At 33.0% G+C, this 21468-nt stretch overlaps 2 protein-coding genes across 3 annotated transcripts in view; both read right to left on the bottom strand.

The window, feature by feature from the left end:
• Window positions 1-1432: 1432 nt before the first annotated feature.
• On the bottom strand, window positions 1433-5139 carry LOC7472998 (uncharacterized). 2 transcript variants are annotated; one of them, XM_006388560.3, is made up of 9 exons: window positions 4689-5139; window positions 4071-4257; window positions 3829-3962; window positions 3606-3718; window positions 3223-3469; window positions 2653-2805; window positions 2288-2367; window positions 2143-2192; window positions 1433-1784 (listed from the first exon to the last, which is right to left on the bottom strand). In XM_006388560.3, the coding sequence occupies exons 1-9, from the start codon at window positions 5076-5078 to the stop codon at window positions 1636-1638; spliced, it is 1503 nt and encodes a 500-aa protein (XP_006388622.3). In that variant the 5' UTR covers window positions 5079-5139; the 3' UTR covers window positions 1433-1635. The 2 variants fall into 2 exon arrangements, with proteins under 2 accessions (XP_006388622.3, XP_052309730.1); XM_052453770.1 differs by lacking the exon at window positions 2653-2805.
• LOC18094910 (uncharacterized) overlaps window positions 1433-21468 on the bottom strand; it is a 76814-nt gene continuing 56778 nt past the window's right edge. The window contains exon 10 of the mRNA XM_024581830.2: window positions 1433-1601. Coding sequence (XP_024437598.2) covers window positions 1591-1601 — 11 coding nt within the window. The 3' untranslated portion in view covers window positions 1433-1590. The remainder of the gene's footprint in view (window positions 1602-21468) is intronic.

Genomic DNA, 21468 nt, shown 5'->3' with positions numbered 1-21468 from the left:
GAGAGAGAGATGGCGGTGGAAATAAGTCGGTGAAAACAGGGGAACAAAAGCTCCCTCCCCTGTTTTCTGCACGTCCAGGGGAAGAAGAAGACATACGGTGTTGTTCAAAACGGCACCGTTTTGGGTCTTTTTTTTAATGAACAGTGGATGAAACGACGCTGTTTTGGACAAAACGCGCCGTTTCATTTAAAGAAAAGGGCGGCAAAAACGTGTCAAAGTCCAAATCAGTCTTCAATTTGTGATTTGTTCAATCAAGTCCTCAGTTGCAATTTTGATTTTAAATATCAATTCAATTGCATCCCTACCAAATTTAATCCTCAGCCCTGAAGTTGGACGCCTTTTCCAAATTGATCCTTAGTCTCTGATTTATGCAATTTGACCCTCAATTGATCAATAAACTTTTAATTTCTTCAATTTGGCCCCTGATTCAGTTTTAATTGCAGCCCCTCTATTTATGCGCCTTTTTCAATTTGGTCCTTGGTTTCAAATTTCTTCAATTAAGTCCTTAATTGGCCATCAAACTTTAATATTTATTCAATTAAGCCCCTGAGTTGACCAAATTAACTCTCAAAAATTATAAATTGACCCCAGAACTTTAATTTCTTCCAATTAAAGCCCAAATTAACTCCAAAATCAATTTGTCTTGCAATCAAACCCTCTATAAATTCAATTAAACCTTCAATAAAATTTAATTGAGTCCATAAACATCTGATTTTAGACTTTTCTTCCTCAAATTGAATTTTCTTCATCAATAGAGCTCTCATCGGTCAAAGATATACTGTCAAATTTCAATCTTTGTATTTTTGAACCTCCTTAACCAATTTTTGACCATTTTTTGTGCGTTCTGCATCCTCTTTTCACTGTTATATTTTTTTGATAATATTTTTGATTTTTTTGTATATAATTTTTTTTAAGAGAGAAAAAATGTGAATCGAGAAATAACCCAAAAATAGGTTATGACACCACTCAACAAATTAATTGGATTCCATGTTCTTCATCTTCAACTTCCACCCACTATAATACGAATTCGAGTCATGTTAGATTTTAGTGTTAGTTCATGCAGATGGCAATATGAAACTTTTCCAAAGGAAATCAAGTAAAATGTTTTTCTAAAAAATAAGCACCAATGGTCAAGAATCTTGATTTATGTTAGGCAGTGTTCGGAAACGCGGTTGAACTGTGTTTTTAAAAAATTCAATTTGTTTTTTGTTTTAAATTTATTTTTTATATATGTTTTTATATATCGTTTTGATGGTACTGATGTCAAAAATAATTTTTAAAAAGTAAAAAATATTATTTTGATGTATTTCCACAATCACTATCACACTCTCAAGTACCCTTTACGGTGTATTAGACTTACCATGGCTACCCATCTTATGTAATTCAAAACTCATAAATCTTTATTATCAAAAAAATAAAATAAAAACTAGAATTGAAGAGGAATTGGCCATCTTATTATTACATGAAACGTAGTGGATTTGTAGAAGGAGTACACATAACCATACATATCAAGTTCTTTATTTAAAGCTGGCAAAGTGGCCCAGCAATTATATATCCTTGCAATAATTTCTTATTCAACTGCAGTTAATTTTATAATTGACCTGATCAAACAGCAGCATCTACCCCCCCTCTTGATTAGAAAGGGGTTTGATCTTTGACCTCAAGAAGATCTGTGTAATATTTGGAAATCCACCCTTCAATTATCTTCACCTCTATTTTACGTTGCATCACCAGCCAATGGGGATCACTTGGACTCGCTCGTTGTATGTCCAAGCAATGAGATCCTGTCGATAGGGACATCCAAGAAAATAATTGAGGATATTTTATCAAATCAGATATTCCAACAAATTTAGCTAGTATGAAATTATTAAACCCGGTTCGGTCTATCATCTAGTCAAAAATTCAGGTCATGGATTGGATAGATTCCAGGCCAATCAAAACGACATCGTTTTTTTTTTTTTTTTCAAAAGATAAAAACAACAAGTTAATCTTGATGATTTGATCAAAATTAAATTTGGCTTTTCTTTGATACTCGACTCTAAACAAAGACCAGGTCAGTCGAGTTCCAGTTCATATTAAATCAGGTTAATAACTCTATCTATCTATGTATAGAATGCAGGTAATTAAATTTATCAAGAATACCGTTCACTGTAGAAACCGCAACAATACTATCTGATATGTTATTCAATACCCTGCGATGAAAGAAGGAAGATGATTATAAAATTAGATGAACATCCTCCTGATTACTAAAAGAACAAATTAAACAAAAGATTTTCTCTTTCTTTACCCGCCACTACTGTAAGGATCTCTCAGCCCATTTGAGAAGATAATGTTGCTACCAAACCTTTGAAGAATCAATTTTATATCCTGCCACAATTCTTAACATCATCAACTGCTTGAAATTAAAATCAGCATAGCACTTAGCAAAACAGAAAACAAACCAAGAAGACAAAAAACATAATGTTGAACAGCCTAAGTTTAACAGTTATGTATATAGTAGTAGGTTTCTTTAATAAAACAAACCCGAATTCTAATAATTTAAATTTATTTAATAATCATGTAATAAAAGAGCACGGCCCTTTATTATATAGTTCAAGATACAAAGAATCCAGTGATAAAAAAAGGGACAAAATATCAAATAGAAACACATACATGTCCTCCATAATAAGTAGTGATCCAATGAGGCTGAGGTAAGACACCAAACAAGCTCTTGCAATCTTTGATGTAGTCATTTAGATTGAAAGGTGCTGGTGGGAACATAGAATTGCTCTCATGGCCTATGGGCATCACAATCTCACTACATGTCTGCACATGTGTGTGTGTGTGTGTGTGTGTGTGTGTGTGTGTGTGTGTGTGTGTGTGTGTATATAGTAGTCAAAATCAAGTCATGTATGAATGGCAATAAGTTTTAGTTATTTGATTTTCTTGTGATCTGCCTAGTTATAAATTTTATGGCGTTAGAAAATTAATATAAAAATTATTCTTGAATTCTCATTTAATAATTTAAAATGAAATTATTTTCTGTATGATATTATAGTTTTAATGATGAAGTGATAAACAATTAAATTTTATGATTTTCATTCTCTAACTATATTAATAAAAACTAAAGATAAGATCAATTAATATAAATTAATTATTATTAAGGATTCACTTAACATTTTAAATTTATGGATTAAACTAGGTTAATGATTTATTAAGAAAAATGGTGGCGAAGTTATTCACCTGCCACCTCCACTCGTATATTGCATCTGGATAGTTGAATGCATTCATGTCGTAGCATGATCTATTTCCCATGTAAGCAACAACAACGGCAAGTATTCGGTCGAGAATATCGGTTCTCGCTGCTGATGCTTTGTTTATGCCACCGCAAACAATACTAACTGGAAATTCAGGTGGATAATCATATTGTGCTGCTTCAAAATAAATCGAGTCCAAGAAGTCCTCTAGCTCAAATGTTCTGTTCAAAGGACTAATACCAGAAAGAAAAGAGAAAAAAGAAAAAACAAAAGAGAGAGAAAGAAAAACGTTAGGAGATTAGCAACAAAATATAGTAAAACTTCAAATTGTAACGATCATAAATTTTGTAGATAGCAAGTCCAACTTACAAGCAAGTCTTAAATTTCTTGCTAAGGATTGAAAGACCATTAGGCTTAGAAGCAATTTTTTCGATTTCACCCCACGATTTACGTATAGTGTTGTAGCAACTCTCACTGGTTTCCTGCATTAATTAATACCATCATAATATATAATGATTACTCAGGGTTACTAGAGAGCAAGTAATTAATTAAGTTGATTTAACAAATATAATTAAGGATTTGGTTTTCATACTTTAAAATCCTTGGTTACAATAGAATAGTAACCTTCTTGTGGTGCAATATCATCGAAGTAAAGAATTGGAGCCGATGAAGCAAGGGCACCAAGAGCAATATGGGGATACTTCAGCCGGAACCATGAGGTTAGCACTACAGAGTTATCAAGAACATTAAGATCATAAATATTCGAAGAAAAATCTAGAAATTAAATGATATTGTTAGAATGAATGAAGGTTTGAATATTTTGTATTCACTTACTGCCACCATACGATCCTCCGATAACAATTACAGGAGAGTTTTTGGCAGAATACTTTTTCTTCAGATGCATAATCACCGCAGCATAATCTGCCATTGCCTGTGCTGAGTTGAGATAACCAAGAGTTTCCGCATTTTTCAAAGCTTCCTTCCTTGACCCAAACGGTATTGATCTCCCATAGTAACGATGCTGCCAAATATACAGGTCAACTATTAACTCACTTAATTGGTACTAACCCGACATCTTTCCTCTGAGTTAATTTTTAAATTAAATTGAATGAAAATTGATTTGATAAAACCTTGTTAATGACAAGACAACCTCTGATCTTGTTTTTTTTTTTAAAAAAAAAAAAACACTCACTTAAATGGATTGAGTTTAATAACTTTGATTTATATGACTCACTGTGAATCTCCACACATGGAATGCTCAGTGCACGATCATGAGTCTTATATACTATGAGAAATAATGTAAAGGTTCCTTGAAAATATTAATCCTCAAACAGTATTCGGATCAATCTGAGTGAATCTTATAGAAAAAGTGGCACTTGGCCTGCTCAAAAAAATTAAGAATTTAATTACGAATATTCCGAGGATGAGAGTATATAGTACCACATATCTTACCTCTATGTATATCAAGAGAGCTTTGAAATGAGGGGCGTTGTCAGAAAGGAATCCAATAGCGTCTAAATCATCATCTAAATCCTCTTCCGCACCAAAGAAGACGAATATTGGTGCACTAGTATTTGCACCACCCCAATATCTAAAGTCTATTACATATCTTTGTCGGAAAGTGGTATAACTTTCTGGCTTATAGTTGAAGTGATCAAGTGTTTGGGTGTAATAAAACATTACCAAATCTTTCGAGGAAGATTTAGATGAGGTTTGGGGTTCAGTCCTATGGATATTTTTTTGAAAAGCACCGAGCTTCGGGATCTTATATTGTGTTGTAGGAAGGCACGAAGAAAATATAATTAGGAAGAACACAGAAAGCAATATTTGGATGGAGCTCATCGCCTTGAATTATGTATACAAAATCTTTGGATCCTATCCAGTTTCTCAGTTGAACTTTGGAGTGCCGAGGCTTGCTCTTGGGACCGCTATATATATAGTACAAAGCAATATAAAAAATATATTCTTATCTGAAAACATTAATTTATTACTGTGAAAGAAAGAGCAACGAATCTTTAATGATATCTAAAACTTTGTATGACGAGAGGGAGATGACTCGATCCCGATGACTTGATCCCATGACATATATATATATATATATATATATATAGTAAACTTGGTAAATGGTCACTTAAGTATCTTTATGAGGTTTAATTAGTCCTCCGATTTCTGCATTTCCCTTAATTTTATCATGAGTGATGTAGTATTATCATATATTAAATAGTCAAAACATCACAATTTGACCAACAAGTGAAACAATGTAAACAGCCAATAAACTATCATTCAAAATTCCTATATATATTTTTAGCAAAATAGTTTGTTAATATTATTAATTTAAAAAATCCAACATTAAAATATTCTTGTATTTCTTACAATTTTTCTTAAATCCTTTAATTTTCCATGACAATATAATTTTTTTTAATATCCTTGATTTCTAATCAAACTCTCGAATAAGACCTACTACATATATAATTAAAAATGCATTTAAAAATCGCAATTGGACATGTGAAAAAAATCAAGCCAACCACTTAAGGGACCAATTTATAATTTTTAAACTAAAAGGACTATAAAACTAGAAGATAAACAAGGATTAAATTTAATATATTCTTAAAGAGACTTCGTGTTATTTTTCTCTCTATGCTAATTAGCGGGCCTCTACTTGTTGCGTGATTACGAAGAATCACTTTCGCATTCAAGTGGATGAATTTCCCATTCAAGTGGATGAATATGGGGCGAAAAGTTCACTAAACCTTCCAACAATTAGCTTAGTGTTCCACTCTCTTTATTAATTAACTATCTAAAATGGTTATCTAATTATGTGATGACGAGGGAACATCCATGAAATCCATATAAGATAATGAGAAACACCAAATTAAAATGTGTAAGCTCTTCTAAGAAACCAAAATGGATTCTTAAATAATAAAGATTTTTCAAAATCTAATATGTTCAAAGAATAAGCTATTTGGTGTTTGGATAGTGGTTAATCAAGATATTCATGTACTTGGTTCTTTTTTCCTTAGCTCAGGAAGTACCGAATTACTGGTAAAAACCTTAATACCTGCAATAACAGTTCTTATCGGTGAGATTTAAAGACTCTTCAATGATAAAGTTAGTAATTTTTAATGAAAAATGCAATAAATAAAAGAAAGTGCTTTAAATTCCAAGAACAAGAGTGTTTGTTTTTGTTTTTAGGTGTGATTATTGCTCTGAAATATATAAGCTTTTAGAGTAAAAAAAGTTTGAACCTTTTACTTGGGTGGTTTAAGGGGTATTTATACCCCCTGAACCTTATCATTTTGATAAAGTCAAGAGAGCTTGAAGAGTCATCTCTATTTGGTGACATTAATAGAGGGTAAAGATCTCTTACACATCATTAATGAGGAACAAACATCCCTTATATATCATTAATGAGATTGAAAATGTGATAGGCCCTTTAAAAGACCTTTTATACATCTATAGATGTAGGGAAATGATTATCTCTAACACGAGTTGGTCATGTCATTAATCTAAAAATAGAGCTTTATAGTCCTGGATTTCTAAGACCAATTAGACTTGGCATGTAACCAAACTCAAATGAAAAGGGCATGGTTTCTCATCAAAATCATAGCACTTTGGGTTTAGTTGATGTTTGAACCCAAGTGCATTTGATCTGGAATCTTGCGAAGCCCACATTGCCTTCGGTTCACCTAACAACTGAATCCAAGTGTGTTGTTACCCAAATTTTGACCCACTTTTTTGATAAAATTTTTGAAAAATCCAAAAATAGCGAAAAACAGCAAAAATCCAAAAAATATGTTTTTTTAATATATTTGCATCGTTTTTAGCATTTCCAACATCGTCTCAAAAGAATTTAAATTTTCAAAGATCTTTGGAACGCGTTCGACTTTTAATGCGTTATTTTTAAAATCACCGATTTTCCTCATTCGAGTCGATGTTGATAAGAAAAAAAAAATCAAATTTACAAAAAAAGAAAGAAGTTGAGGGACCAAGTTTGGAAACCTAGCAATATTTTACCTATAAATACTGGTCTTCACATCACACACAAAAGTGGGGGAGTAATTTTAAAAAAGAAGAGAAACACAATAAACCCTAAACCTAAACCTATCTCTACCCATACCAGCCGCCCCACCCATCTCCTGGCTGCCTCTCCATCTTCTCTACTCGAGAGCCAAGACAGGGCCGCCATCAAGTGGATGAATATAATGTGAAAAGTTCACTAAACCTTCCAACAATTAGCTTCATGTTCCACTCTCTTTATTAATTAACTATCTAAAATGGTTATCTAATTATGTAATGACGAGGAAACATCCATGAAATCCATATAAGATAATGAGAAACACCAAATTAAAATGTGTAAGCTCTTCCAAGAAACTATAATGGATTCTTAAATAATGATGATATTTCAAAATCCAATATGTTCAAGGAACAAGCTATTTGGTGTTTGGATAGTGGTTAATCAAGATGTTCAGATACTTGGTTCTGTTCTCCTTAGGCCATGAAGTACTAAATTACTGGTAAAAACCTTAGTACCTGCAATAACAGTTGTTATATGTGAGATCTAAAGACCATTCAATGATAAAGTCAATAATTTTTAATGAAAAATAAAATAAATAAAAGAAAGAGCCTTAAATTCTAAAAACAAGAGTGTTTGTTCTTGTTTTTAAGTGTGATTAATGCTCTGAAATATATAAGCTTTTAAAGTAAAAAAAGTTCTGAACCTTTTACTTAGGTGGTTTAAGTAGTATTTATACTACCTGATGCAACCATATTATTCGATAGTTTCACCCACATTTAACTAGTGTTTTGCCTATGTTTTATATATAAAATACCTTGATATTCTTTGTTTTATGTTTTGAAGGCACTTTTGGATGAAAGATGCAAAAAGGAGCATATTGGAGGTAATTGACAGATTTGACCTTCAGTCGATGTTTTGTGTAGAGCGTGAGCTCTAAGGGTCGAAATGAAGTGATTCCAGTGGCATTAAAAAGCTAACATCCATACCTTTCTGAAAATCTAAGGCCAGAAAATAAAATAAGGAATAACATGGAAATATCAGCTTCCAAAGTCAAACCTCGCAATCTGCCAGTGTTGACCTTCGACAATTCCGATTTGAATATCTAGAGCTACAGAAGTCCAATTGATGCAAACTCAATTTGTTGGATTCCTTAATACAATGCATATAAACTCTCCAAATGTCAGCCAAAAAAGATGTCACATGAGGGAGATATGAGTTTTCAAAGATAACAACTGAATTCTGCCAGCAAACAGGTTTCGTGAAGAAATGAGTCCAAATTACGTTCCGAAGCATCAACGGATATCCAAGTTTTTATTTCAGCAATTTAGCTCCTCTAAGTCAAAGCATGAAGATTTCATGCAAGGCTATTTCTCAGTTTTTAGGAAAATAGTTATTGAAGTACTTAAATGTAAACTATCTACTTAAGGGAGGACTATTTTGTAAAATAGAGACTAAGGTTTCCTAGGATATAAAAAGAATGAGAGAAGAGAAGGGGGGCAGCCACCCAAGAGGAGAAAAACGCCCCCTCCTCTAAGAAACCCGAAATCATGCATTCCTCCATCTTTTTGATTAGTTGTTCAACAAACATGCAAAGCTAAACTCTTTTTCTTGGTTGCAAGGACACGGAAACCTTTGGATTTCAAGAACTGTGAGATTTATTTTACATTTTCTTTTCAGTTTATATGATGAATATGTTTGTTCTTCTATGCTTATTTTTCCTATGATTATTTATTTTAATTGCTAGAGCGGACTCTAAGTTATTATTGTAGACAATCTATTGCTAAGTTTGATATCAAAACCGGAGTTGTGGTATATGAACTTGTGAAGCAACTGAGTTTAATAATTATGGCGGATCTACGTTATTAATCTTAGGGAGAACATTCAATCAACTCAAACATAGACTGCGGACAGTTATGTTTTCTTGATTAATCAACCTATCTAGTTCTTAAGGCTGCCATTGAATTAAATTACTAGTGGGGACACTGTGGTTGTTTGATGGTTAGGGTTAGTTATAAGGCGGATCTGTTAACTAACCAATGTTAAGAAGAGATAAATATTCAGAATATAAATTGATGGTTCGTTCTCATGATCAGTTATGATCTCTGTAGGTGGATATGTGCTTGCGACCAGGGTGTGTTCTCTTGATAATTTTCTGATTTTATTAAATTTCGTTTGATAGTTTTCTGTTTTCTTTTGCTTCAGCTTAGATAACGTCCACACCCCCAAAATTGCATATCATCTAGCATAAAAATCTTACTTGAACCTTCCTCATGGGATCGACCCCTTGCTTACTCTATACTATCTTGTGTGTTGTGTTTGAATCTAGGGTAATTAATTTGTACGACCGCGACATCGCAACAAATTTTGGCGCCATTGTCGGGGAAGTAATTTTAGTTGATTCTTGTGCTATTATTTTTATTTGCTGTGATTGTTATTTATTTTTCTGAAAAAAAAAGAGAAACATAATTTTTGCTTGCTGCGGTACTGTTCATTTACGGCAGCGGTACTGTTCAAAACAGATATGTTGGTGGAATTAGGTATTGGCTTTTGTTTCCTCAAGGAAAACGATGTTCTGAACAGGAAACCTTCCGATTTCAAGAACTGTGAGATTTATTTTACATTTTCTTTTCAGTTTATATGATGAATATGTTTGTTCTCCTATGCTTATTTTTCCTATGATTATTTATTTTAATTGCTAGAGCGGACTCTAAGTTATTATTGTAGACAATCTATTGCTAAGTTTGATATCAAAACCGGAGTTGTGGTATATGATCTTGTGAAGCAACTGAGTTTAATAATTGTGGCGGATCTACGTTATTAATCTTAGGGAGAACATTCAATCAACTCAAACATAGACTGCGGGCAGTTATGTTTTCTTGATTAATCAACCTATCTAGTTCTTAAGGCTGCCATTGAATTAAATTACTAGTGCGGACACTGTGGTTGTTTGATGGTTATGGTTAGTTATACGGCGGATCTGTTAACTAACCAATGTTAAGAAGAGATAAATATTCAGAATATAAATTGATGGTTCGTTCTCATGATCAGTTCTGATCTCTGTAGGTGGATATGTGCTTGCGACCAGGGTGTGTTCTCTTGATAATTTTCTGATTTTATTAAATTTCGTTTGATAGTTTTCTGTTTTCTTTTGCTTCAGCTTAGATAACGTCCACACCCCCAAAATTGCATATCATCTAGCATAAAAATCTTACTTGAACCTTCCTCGTGGGATCGACCCCTTGCTTACTCTATACTATCTTGTGTGTTGTGTTTGAAGCTAGGGTAATTAATTTGTACGACCGTGACATCGCAACAAATTTTGGCGCCATTGTCGGGGAAGTAATTTTAGTTGATTCTTGTGCTATTATTTTTATTTGCTGTGATTGTTATTTAATTTTCTGAAAAAAAAAGAGAAACAGAATTTTTGCTTGCTGCGGTACTGTTCATTTACGGCAGCGGTACTGTTCAAAACAGATATGTTGGTGGAATTAGGTATTGGCTTTTGTTTCCTCAAGGAAAACGATGTTCTGAACAGGAAACCTTCTGATTTCAAGAACTGTGAGATTTATTTTACATTTTCTTTTCAGTTTATATGATGAATATGTTTGTTCTCCTATGCTTATTTTTCCTATGATTATTTATTTTAATTGCTAGAGCGGACTCTAAGTTATTATTGTAGACAATCTATTGCTAAGTTTGATATCAAAACCGGAGTTGTGGTATATGAACTTGTGAAGCAACTGAGTTTAATAATTGTGGCGGATCTACGTTATTAATCTTAGGGAGAACATTCAATCAACTCAAACATAGACTGCGGGCAGTTATGTTTTCTTGATTAATCAACCTATCTAGTTCTTAAGGCTGCCATTGAATTAAATTACTAGTGCGGACACTGTGGTTGTTTGATGGTTATGGTTAGTTATACGGCGGATCTGTTAACTAACCAATGTTAAGAAGAGATAAATATTCAGAATATAAATTGATGGTTCGTTCTCATGATCAGTTCTGATCTCTGTAGGTGGATATGTTCTTGCGACCAGGGTGTGTTCTCTTGATAATTTTCTGATTTTATTAAATTTCGTTTGATAGTTTTCTGTTTTCTTTTGCTTCAGCTTAGATAACGTCCACACCCCCAAAATTGCATATCATCTAGCATAAAAATCTTACTTGAACCTTCCTCGTGGGATCGACCCCTTGCTTACTCTATACTATCTTGTGTGTTGTGTTTGAAGCTAGGGTAATTAATTTGTACGACCGCGACATCGCAACAAATTTTGGCGCCATTGTCGGGGAAGTAATTTTAGTTGATTCTTGTGCTATTATTTTTATTTGCTGTGATTGTTATTTATTTTTCTGAAAAAAAAAAGAGAAACAGAATTTTTGCTTGCTGCGGTACTGTTCATTTACGGCAGCGGTACTGTTCAAAACAGATATGTTGGTGGAATTAGGTATTGGCTTTTTGTTTCCTCAAGGAAAACGATGTTCTGAACAGGAAACCTTCTGATTTCAAGAACTGTGAGATTTATTTTACATTTTCTTTTCAGTTTATATGATGAATATGTTTGTTCTCCTATGCTTATTTTTCCTATGATTATTTATTTTAATTGCTAGAGCGGACTCTAAGTTTTTATTGTAGACAATCTATTGCTAAGTTTGATATCAAAACCGGAGTTGTGGTATATGAACTTGTGAAGCAACTGAGTTTAATAATTGTGGCGGATCTACGTTATTAATCTTAGGGAGAACATTCAATCAACTCAAACATAGACTGCGGCAGTTATGTTTTCTTGATTAATCAACCTATCTAGTTCTTAAGGCTGCCATTGAATTAAATTACTAGTGCGGACACTGTGGTTGTTTGATGGTTATGGTTAGTTATACGGCGGATCTGTTAACTAACAAATGTTAAGAAGAGATAAATATTCAGAATATAAATTGATGGTTCGTTTTCATGATCAGTTCTGATCTCTGTAGGTGGATATGTGCTTGCGACCAGGGTGTGTTCTCTTGATAATTTTCTGATTTTATTAAATTTCGTTTGATAGTTTTCTGTTTTCTTTTGCTTCAGCTTAGATAACGTCCACACCCCCAAAATTGCATATCATCTAGCATAAAAATCTTACTTGAACCTTCCTCGTGGGATCGACCCCTTGCTTACTCTATACTATCTTGTGTGTTGTGTTTGAATCTAGGGTAATTAATTTGTACGACCGCGACATCGCAACAAATTTTGGCGCCATTGTTGGGGAAGTAATTTTAGTTGATTCTTGTGCTATTATTTTTATTTGCTGTGATTGTTATTTATTTTTCTGAAAAAAAAGAGAAACAGAATTTTTGCTTGCTGCGGTACTGTTCATTTACGGCAGCGGTACTGTTCAAAACAAATATGTTGGTGGAATTAGGTATTGGCTTTTGTTTCCTCAAGGAAAACGATGTTCTGAACAGGAAACCTTTCCGATTTCAAGAACTGTGAGATTTATTTTACATTTTCTTTTCAGTTTATATGATGAATATGTTTGTTCTCCTATGCTTATTTTTCCTATGATTATTTATTTTAATTGCTAGAGCGGACTCTAAGTTATTATTGTAGACAATCTATTGCTAAGTTTGATATCAAAACCGGAGTTGTGGTATATGATCTTGTGAAGCAACTGAGTTTAATAATTGTGGTGGATCTACGTCATTAATCTTAGGGAGAACATTCAATCAACTCAAACATAGACTGCGGGCAGTTATGTTTTCTTGATTAATCAACCTATCTAGTTCTTAAGGCTGCCATTGAATTAAATTACTAGTGCGGACACTGTGGTTGTTTGATGGTTATGGTTAGTTATACGGCGGATCTGTTAACTAACCAATGTTAAGAAGAGATAAATATTCAGAATATAAATTGATGGTTCGTTCTCATGATCAGTTCTGATCTCTGTAGGTGGATATGTGCTTGCGACCAGGGTGTGTTCTCTTGATAATTTTCTGATTTTATTAAATTTCGTTTGATAGTTTTCTGTTTTCTTTTGCTTCAGCTTAGATAACGTCCACACCCCCAAAATTGCATATCATCTAGCATAAAAATCTTACTTGAACCTTCCTCCTGGGATCGACCCCTTGCTTACTCTATACTATCTTGTGTGTTTTGTTTGAATCTAGGGTAATTAATTTGTACGACCGCGACATCGCTACAAATTTTGGCGCCATTGTCGGGGAAGTAATTTTAGTTGATTCTTGTGCTATTATTTTTATTTGCTGTGATTGTTATTTATTTTTCTGAAAAAAAAAAGAGAAACAGAATTTTTGCTTGCTGCGGTACTGTTCATTTACGGCAGCGGTACTGTTCAAAACAGATATGTTGGTGGAATTAGGTATTGGTCTTTTGGTTCCTCAAGGAAAACGATGTTCTGAACAGGAAACCTTCCGATTTCAAGAACTGTGAGATTTATTTTACATTTTCTTTTCAGTTTATATGATGAATATGTTTGGTCTCCTATGCTTATTTTTCCTATGATTATTTATTTTAATTGCTAGAGCGGACTCTAAGTTATTATTGTAGACAATCTATTGCTAAGTTTGATATCAAAACCGGAGTTGTGGTATATGAACTTGTGAAGCAACTGAGTTTAATAATTGTGGCGGATCTACGTTATTAATCTTAGGGAGAACATTCAATCAACTCAAACATAGACTGCGGGCAGTTATGTTTTCTTGATTAATCAACCTATCTAGTTCTTAAGGCTGCCATTGAATTAAATTACTAGTACGGACACTGTGGTTGTTTGATGGTTATGGTTAGTTATACGGCGGATCTGTTAACTAACCAATGTTAAGAAGAGATAAATATTCAGAATATAAATTGATGGTTCGTTCTCATGATCAGTTCTGATCTCTGTAGGTGGATATGTGCTTGCGACCAGGGTGTGTTCTCTTGATAATTTTCTGATTTTATTAAATTTCGTTTGATAGTTTTCTGTTTTCTTTTGCTTCAGCTTAGATAACGTCCACACCCCCAAAATTGCATATCATCTAGCATAAAAATCTTACTTGAACCTTCCTCGTGGGATCGACCCCTTGCTTACTCTATACTATCTTGTGTGTTGTGTTTGAAGCTAGGGTAATTAATTTGTACGACCGCGACATCGCAACAAATTTTGGCGCCATTGTCGGGGAAGTAATTTTAGTTTATTCTTGTGCTATTATTTTTATTTGCTGTGATTGTTATTTATTTTTCTGAAAAAAAAAGAGAAACAGAATTTTTGCTTGCTGCGGTACTGTTCATTTACGGCAGCGGTACTGTTCAAAACAAATATGTTGGTGGAATTAGGTATTGGCTTTTTGTTTCCTCAAGGAAAACGATGTTCTGAACAGGAAACCTTCTGATTTCAAGAACTGTGAGATTTATTTTACATTTTCTTTTCAGTTTATATGATGAATATGTTTGTTCTCCTATGCTTATTTTTCCTATGATTATTTATTTTAATTGCTAGAGCAGACTCTAAGTTATTATTGTAGACAATCTATTGCTAAGTTTGATATCAAAACCGGAGTTGTGGTATATGATCTTGTGAAGCAACTGAGTTTAATAATTGTGGTGGATCTACGTTATTAATCTTAGGGAGAACATTCAATCAACTCAAACATAGACTGCGGGCAGTTATGTTTTCTTGATTAATCAACCTATCTAGTTCTTAAGGCTGCCATTGAATTAAATTACTAGTGCGGACACTGTGGTTGTTTGATGGTTATGGTTAGTTATACGGCGGATCTGTTAACTAACCAATGTTAAGAAGAGATAAATATTCAGAATATAAATTGATGGTTCGTTTTCATGATCAGTTCTGATCTCTGTAGGTGGATATGTGCTTGCGACCAGGGTGTGTTCTCTTGATAATTTTCTGATTTTATTAAATTTCGTTTGATAGTTTTCTGTTTTCTTTTGCTTCAGCTTAGATAACGTCCACACCCCCAAAATTGCATATCATCTAGCATAAAAATCTTACTTGAACCTTCCTCGTGGGATCGACCCCTTGCTTACTCTATACTATCTTGTGTGTTGTGTTTGAAGCTAGGGTAATTAATTTGTACGACCGCGACATCGCAACAAATTTTGGCGCCATTGTCGGGGAAGTAATTTTAGTTTATTCTTGTGCTATTATTTTTATTTGCTGTGATTGTTATTTATTTTTCTGAAAAAAAAAGAGAAACAGAATTTTTGCTTGCTGCGGTACTGTTCATTTACGGCAGCGGTACTGTTCAAAACAGATATGTTGGTGGAATTAGGTATTGGTCTTTTGGGTCCTCAAGGAAAACGATGTTCTGAACAGGAAACCTTCCGATTTCAAGAACTGTGAGATTTATTTTACATTTTCTTTTCAGTTTATATGATGAATATGTTTGTTCTTCTATGCTTATTTTTCCTATGATTATTTATTTTAATTGCTAGAGCAGACTCTAAGTTATTATTGTAGACAATCTATTGCTAAGTTTGATATCAAAACCGGAGTTGTGGTATATGAACTTGTGAAGCAACTGAGTTTAATAATTGTGGCGGATCTACGTTATTAATCTTAGGGAGAACATTCAATCAACTCAAACATAGACTGCGGGCAGTTATGTTTTCTTGATTAATCAACCTATCTAGTTCTTAAGGCTGCCATTGAATTAAATTACTAGTGCGGACACTGTGGTTGTTTGATGGTTATGGTTAGTTATACGGCGGATCTGTTAACTAACCAATGTTAAGAAGAGATAAATATTCAGAATATAAATTGATGGTTCGTTCTCATGATCAGTTCTGATCTCTGTAGGTGGATATGTGCTTGCGACCAGGGTGTGTTCTCTTGATAATTTTCTGATTTTATTAAATTTCGTTTGATAGTTTTCTGTTTTCTTTTGCTTCAGCTTAGATAACGTCCACACCCCCAAAATTGCATATCATCTAGCATAAAAATCTTACTTGAACCTTCCTCGTGGGATCGACCCCTTGCTTACTCTATACTATCTTGTGTGTTGTGTTTGAAGCTAGGGTAATTAATTTGTACGACCGCGACATCGCAACAAATTTTGGCGCCATTGTCGGGGAAGTAATTTTAGTTGATTCTTGTGCTATTATTTTTATTTGCTGTGATTGTTATTTATTTTTCTGAAAAAAAAGAGAAACAGAATTTTTGCTTGCTGCGGTACTGTTCATTTACGGCAGCGGTACTGTTCAAAACAAATATGTTGGTGGAATTAGGTATTGGCTTTTTGTTTCCTCAAGGAAAACGATGTTCTGAACAGGAAACCTTCTGATTTCAAGAACTGTGAGATTTATTTTACATTTTCTTTTCAGTTTATATGATGAATATGTTTGTTCTCCTATGCTTATTTTTCCTATGATTATTTATTTTAATTGCTAGAGCAGACTCTAAGTTATTATTGTAGATAATCTATTGCTAAGTTTGATATCAAAACCGGAGTTGTGGTATATGATCTTGTGAAGCAACTGAGTTTAATAATTGTGGTGGATCTACGTTATTAATCTTAGGGAGAACATTCAATCAACTCAAACATAGACTGCGGGCAGTTATGTTTTCTTGATTAATCAACCTATCTAGTTCTTAAGGCTGCCATTGAATTAAATTACTAGTGCGGACACTGTGGTTGTTTGATGGTTATGGTTAGTTATACGGCGGATCTGTTAACTAACCAATGTTAAGAAGAGATAAATATTCAGAATATAAATTGATGGTTCGTTCTCATGATCAGTTCTGATCTCTGTAGGTGGATATGTGCTTGCGACCAGGGTGCGTTCTCTTGATAATTTTCTGATTTTATTAAATTTCGTTTGATAGTTTTCTGTTTTCTTTTGCTTCAGCTTAGATAACGTCCACACCCCCAAAATTGCATATCATCTAGCATAAAAATCTTACTTGAACCTTCCTCGTGGGATCGACCCCTTGCTTACTCTATACTATCTTGTGTGTTGTGTTTGAAGCTAGGGTAATTAATTTGTACGACCGCGACATCGCAACAAATTTTGGCGCCATTGTCGGGGAAGTAATTTTAGTTGATTCTTGTGCTATTATTTTTATTTGCTGTGATTGTTATTTATTTTTCTGAAAAAAAAGAGAAACAGAATTTTTGCTTGCTGCGGTACTGTTCATTTACGGCAGCGGTACTGTTCAAAACAAATATGTTGGTGGAATTAGGTATTGGCTTTTTGTTTCCTCAAGGAAAACGATGTTCTGAACAGGAAACCTTCCGATTTCAAGAACTGTGAGATTTATTTTACATTTTCTTTTCAGTTTATATGATGAATATGTTTGTTCTCCTATGCTTATTTTTCCTATGATTATTTATTTTAATTGCTAGAGCAGACTCTAAGTTATTATTGTAGATAATCTATTGCTAAGTTTGATATCAAAACCGGAGTTGTGGTATATGATCTTGTGAAGCAACTGAGTTTAATAATTGTGGTGGATCTACGTTATTAATCTTAGGGAGAACATTCAATCAACTCAAACATAGACTGCGGGCAGTTATGTTTTCTTGATTAATCAACCTATCTAGTTCTTAAGGCTGCCATTGAATTAAATTACTAGTGCGGACACTGTGGTTGTTTGATGGTTATGGTTAGTTATACGGCGGATCTGTTAACTAACCAATGCTAAGAAGAGATAAATATTCAGAATATAAATTGATGGTTCGTTTTCATGATCAGTTCTGATCTCTGTAGGTGGATATGTGCTTGCGACCAGGGTGTGTTCTCTTGATAATTTTCTGATTTTATTAAATTTCGTTTGATAGTTTTCTGTTTTCTTTTGCTTCAGCTTAGATAACGTCCACACCCCCAAAATTGCATATCATCTAGCATAAAAATCTTACTTGAACCTTCCTCGTGGGATCGACCCCTTGCTTACTCTATACTATCTTGTGTGTTGTGTTTGAAGCTAGGGTAATTAATTTGTACGACCGCGACATCGCAACAAATTTTGGCGCCATTGTCGGGGAAGTAATTTTAGTTTATTCTTGTGCTATTATTTTTATTTGCTGTGATTGTTATTTATTTTTCTGAAAAAAAAAAAGAGAAACAGAATTTTTGCTTGCTGCGGTACTGTTCATTTACGGCAGCGGTACTGTTCAAAACAGATATGTTGGTGGAATTAGGTATTGGTCTTTTGGGTCCTCAAGGAAAACGATGTTCTGAACAGGACTAGTGGTCACTAGCCCCACCTTATCGAGGCCAAATTCTTCTGTTTTCTATGGTTTTTAGGTAGTTTTAGTTTTCTAGCATAGGATTTTCGTGCAATTTGCATTGTTTTCGATCTCTTGTGTGGTTGGTTTATTTTAAGTTTTCTTGATGTTTTGTGCCTGTAAACCATTCTACTAATCAGAGTCAAGTGCGGGTGGATCTCGAAATAGAAAATACTTTACGCAGGTTACGAAAGGAAGCTCGCGTCAACACCATGGCTGTTGAACGACAACGAACACTCAAGGAGCTTGCTGCTCCTAACGTGGAAAATCAACCATTGTGCATCAACATCGACAATAATGTAAACTTTGAGCTCAAATCTGGTTTTATACATTTGTTACCAACATTCAATGGTCTTGCAGGTGAAGATCCTCGTACTCATCTCAAGGAGTTCCGTATGGTTTGCATTGGCATGAAACCAATGGAGTTGACGAAGAACATGTTAAGTTGAAAGCTTTCCCATTCTTTTTAAAAGGGGCAGCAAATGCAAATGCAAATGCAAATGCAAATGCATGATCCATTAGTGTTATTAGGATTGTTTGTTTAATCTATTTATGTTATTTATTGTTGTCAAATTTAAGCAACCATGGATTATTGAATAAAGTTGGTGCCTTACTTGAAGCAACATGTTTTTCTCTTTGTTTAAACAAATAACAACAGAACTTACCAAAGTATTACCAGTTTTTTTTTTTATGTTCTTCCTATATTTTGGGTTCCTGATTCTTTATAATCAACAAGTCTAAGTCAATTTCAATACCTTTGATTCTCTGATATATGATTATCTTTGAATCAAGGTTCCATCTCAAATCTGAATTTTAGCCTTTTGAGTTTGTCATTTACTTCGTTGTGGGTTTATTTACTTCGTTGTGGGTTTTTGAATCAATATATTCACGAGGTTCGCATCAAAAATAGATTAAGGCTCAATAATTTTTTATTTGATTTGATTTTGAGATTTTAGTTCATCTAAATATGTTTGGTGATTAAAATAGGATTTTAAAGGTCCATATGATATTTTGTTTTCCATATTTTTAGGTTAAAAAATATATTGAAACTTTGATTTTTTAGTACAAAATATTATAGCCTGATTTTTCGATCAAGCTTCGATGATTGTAAAATAGTGTTGGAAGATAACACATAGTCCTTTCCATTTAATACAAAATAATAGGGACATATTGATCCATTCATTAAAAAAAACTTGGTGAGCATGCCTAGCCATCTAGGCTCAAGAACACTTAGCCTTTTTAATTTTATGCCAGTCAACCAAGCTCATTCTTCCAGCTTAGGCACATCCAATATTTTCTTTTAAATGGTCATTAATTTTTTTATTTTTTAATAAAATTCTTTTTAAAAAACTTTTTATTAGAATGCCATTTAAAAACATATTTGATTATGCCATAGTTTTCAAATAATATTAAAGCTTTTTATGGTAATATTAACAATTATTTTATGAATAATAATATATAATGTGCAAAACTTTTTAAAAACTTTACTCATGAATATTCAACGTGAATAAAGTATTTTTTTTTATTTTTTTTTAATTTATTACTCTTATAGTTTTTGATACATCCATATAAAAATTATCAATTCATGATTTCTTTTATTTTTATTTGAACTTGTTTTAAGATTATGATAAGTTTTCTGGTAAAGAACATATATTGTCATATAAAAAAACATGTTTTGTTTTTAAAAATTAAAAAATAAATAAACATATGAATAAGAAAAGAGTATTTTGATGAAAGGGATGCATTTTTTGTCCTTATTTCAAAAAATTAGGGTTTTTTGGATATTTATTTCAATTATCCTTTTTATTTAATAAATCTTATTGCTAATAAAAAAACTATGTTTTTATATAAAAAAATACAAAAATAAGAAAAGAGAATTTTGTCTAAAAATAATTCTTCTCTCTAAAATTTAAATAATTTCCTTTCTTACAAATATATATATTTGAATTCTCATATAATTAAATAAAATAAATTAAAAAGTGCCTCGCGGCATAAGGTCAAATATTTGCATGCGCAATCTATTTTTTTTACTTCTTACAAGAAAGATAAACTTCTTGTTGTAGCTTTTCATTATTAGCGTTAACAACTTTTTTGATGATTTATCAATTCATATGTTTTTTTTTAATTTATTTTATTAAACACAAACATCATCTTTCAAGTTTCAAATTAAAACGTTTTATGATACCAGATAATACATCCACAATGTCGAAACTTTTTTATTTGATAAAAATTAACTTGAAATTTTATTTGTAACATAGCATTGATGTACTGGCTAGTCGAATGCAAAAAACTCTACACCCCTGGGATAGTGGATATATTTAATTAGTGTATCTCAATGCTTTTTAAAGTAGCATTTAGTTACTATCTTAAAATAGAAAAGACAAAGACAGTGAGAACAAAGAAGGCAAGACAGAAAAAAAAACAAAAACATAATTATGTTTGGTTATAACATACAAGAAAAAGTTATTGTCTTTGTGTGTGTGTGTGTGTTACCTCTAATATGTATTACTGTCAAACTTACATATTTTAAAAATTAAAAAGATACACGCACACACACACACTTTGGTTTATATTGAGTTTTGAAATTAATAATATTATGATGATCATAGTTCTAAAACCGAGATTGACCAGATGAGTCGACTCGGGACCTAGCCGACCCAGGGCCTTGCCTCGGATCGACCCACGAGTCTAGTTTTAAAACTATAATAGTAAATATTTTTATCTTTACATTGACTTGGGTCAACTCGAGTTGACTCTCATGTGCCTTACCTTGGGTCGACTCCCGAGTCAGGTTTTAAAATTATGATAATAATCATTTTTATTCTTATGTTGACCCTCCCAACTCATGACCTAGGTTTTAACCCGACTCAACCCTCGATTGGATTTTAAAACTATAATGATAACAATTTTTATCATTATATTAACTCAGGTCAACGATTAACCTGACGCATGACCTGGGCCTTACCCCGGGTCGACTCTCAAGTCGAGTTT

The sequence above is a fragment of the Populus trichocarpa genome, chromosome 1 (genome assembly GCF_000002775.5).
Source record: "Populus trichocarpa isolate Nisqually-1 chromosome 1, P.trichocarpa_v4.1, whole genome shotgun sequence".
In the NCBI taxonomy this organism is placed as follows: domain Eukaryota; kingdom Viridiplantae; phylum Streptophyta; class Magnoliopsida; order Malpighiales; family Salicaceae; genus Populus; species Populus trichocarpa.
The sequence above is the reverse complement of the archived record's forward strand: the minus strand, read 5'-3'. Positions and strand labels throughout refer to the sequence as shown.

Coding starts and splice junctions, on each gene's coding strand:
- LOC7472998 (XM_006388560.3), bottom strand. CDS start 5,078: ATGAGCTCCATCCAAATATTGCTTTCTGTGTTCTTCCTAATTATATTT. Junction 2,806..3,222: donor TATACGAGTGGAGGTGGCAG/GTGAATAACTTC, acceptor ACACATGTGCAG/ACATGTAGTGAGATTGTGAT. Junction 1,785..2,142: donor TGCGGTTTCTACAGTGAACG/GTATTCTTGATA, acceptor CCCTATCGACAG/GATCTCATTGCTTGGACATA.